General features: G+C 44.4%; 1 protein-coding gene across 1 annotated transcript in view; it reads left to right on the top strand.

The window, feature by feature from the left end:
• The first annotated feature begins 978 nt into the window (after positions 1–978).
• The window catches only part of CELF4 (CUGBP Elav-like family member 4), a 696,303-nt gene continuing 695,996 nt past the window's right edge, over positions 979–1,285 (top strand). Inside the window, exon 1 of the mRNA XM_031060278.1 lies at positions 979–1,283. Within this exon, the coding sequence (XP_030916138.1) occupies positions 1,097–1,283 (187 nt within the window). The 5' untranslated portion in view covers positions 979–1,096. The remainder of the gene's footprint in view (positions 1,284–1,285) is intronic.

The following is a 1,285-nucleotide window of genomic DNA, read 5'->3' as shown; positions in this document are numbered from 1 at the left end:
GCTTGAAAGTCGGGCAAGAAAACCTTACTTAATCAATCCCTTTCCAATATACACACGCACATACACACACACACCGAGCCCGTATAGGAGATAACGCCCGCACTGTCTGTACATAACATAAATATCGGCAGCACGAAAATTAACAACAGTCATTTCGATATTTTTTTACTCTCTTCAAAGCACTACAGTAATATAGCTTGTGCTTTCCTAGTTTGATGTCATCATCAGTAACATAATTTATATTTAAAAAAAAAGAGAGAGCTTAAAGAGCATGCATTTTTAGATGCAACATGAACAGATACAGTAAAGAGAGCTTGTAACATCACAATCACAACAACAACAGCAAAAGCAACCTCTGAGCCGGGGGATTCATCCGTATCTGAACTGCTTTTTATTATCATTTGCGAAATTAGAATAAGAGTAAATAATAAGAGGCATCATCATAACAGAAAGAAGTCAGAACACCTTGGGTTTGGGTTTTTTTCCCCTCTCAAATAAAAAGGCAGATTTCCCGATGATCACTGAAATTATAACGACAGCGATTGATCGGAGGGCTTGCAAAGGAAAAGGAAAAAAAAAATCATCATCATTGGTCCTAAAAACGCAACCGTTCCCCTTTGCTCACTTGGCACAATAGAAATTGACTGTCTCTCAAAGAGCCATGCGCCTAGTGCTATTTATAGCCAGGGGCTGTGTTGGAAGATACCATTAAGCCTCTGCCGGGCAGACAGACAGGGGGGTGGTTGGATGGGAGGAGGGGGTTTAGCCAGAGTAGAGGCAAAAGCAATCCCCCACCCCTAGCCTCCCTTCCCCGTACACACACACATCCACACACTCACACCCCACCCCCTAGTCTGGCTGGGAATTTGAACCGATCCAGCCTGTTTAAACGGAAAGGACACAGATCTTCAATGTAAAAAAAAAATCAGATCAGACCCAGAGAGAGAGAGAGAGAGAGAGAGAGAGAGAGAGACAGAGAGGGAGGAGTGTGTGTGTGTGTGAAAGAGGGAGAGGGAGCGAGAGAGCGAGAGAGAGGGAGAGAGAGGGAGGGAGAGAGAAAAGAAGAGGGGGAAAAAAAGGAAAGAAGATTTTCTCTATGTATATAAAGATGGCCACGTTAGCAAACGGACAACCAGACAATACCAGCCTGAGTAGCAATCACAGCAACCCCAGCACCAACGGGCATATGAACGGATTAAACCATAGTCCCGGAAACCCATCCACCATCCCAATGAAGGACCACGATGCCATTAAGCTCTTTATTGGGCAGATCCCCCGTAACCTG

This window comes from Geospiza fortis, unplaced genomic scaffold (assembly GCF_000277835.1).
Source record: "Geospiza fortis unplaced genomic scaffold, GeoFor_1.0 scaffold49, whole genome shotgun sequence".
Classification (NCBI taxonomy): domain Eukaryota; kingdom Metazoa; phylum Chordata; class Aves; order Passeriformes; family Thraupidae; genus Geospiza; species Geospiza fortis.
The sequence above is the reverse complement of the archived record's forward strand: the minus strand, read 5'-3'. Positions and strand labels throughout refer to the sequence as shown.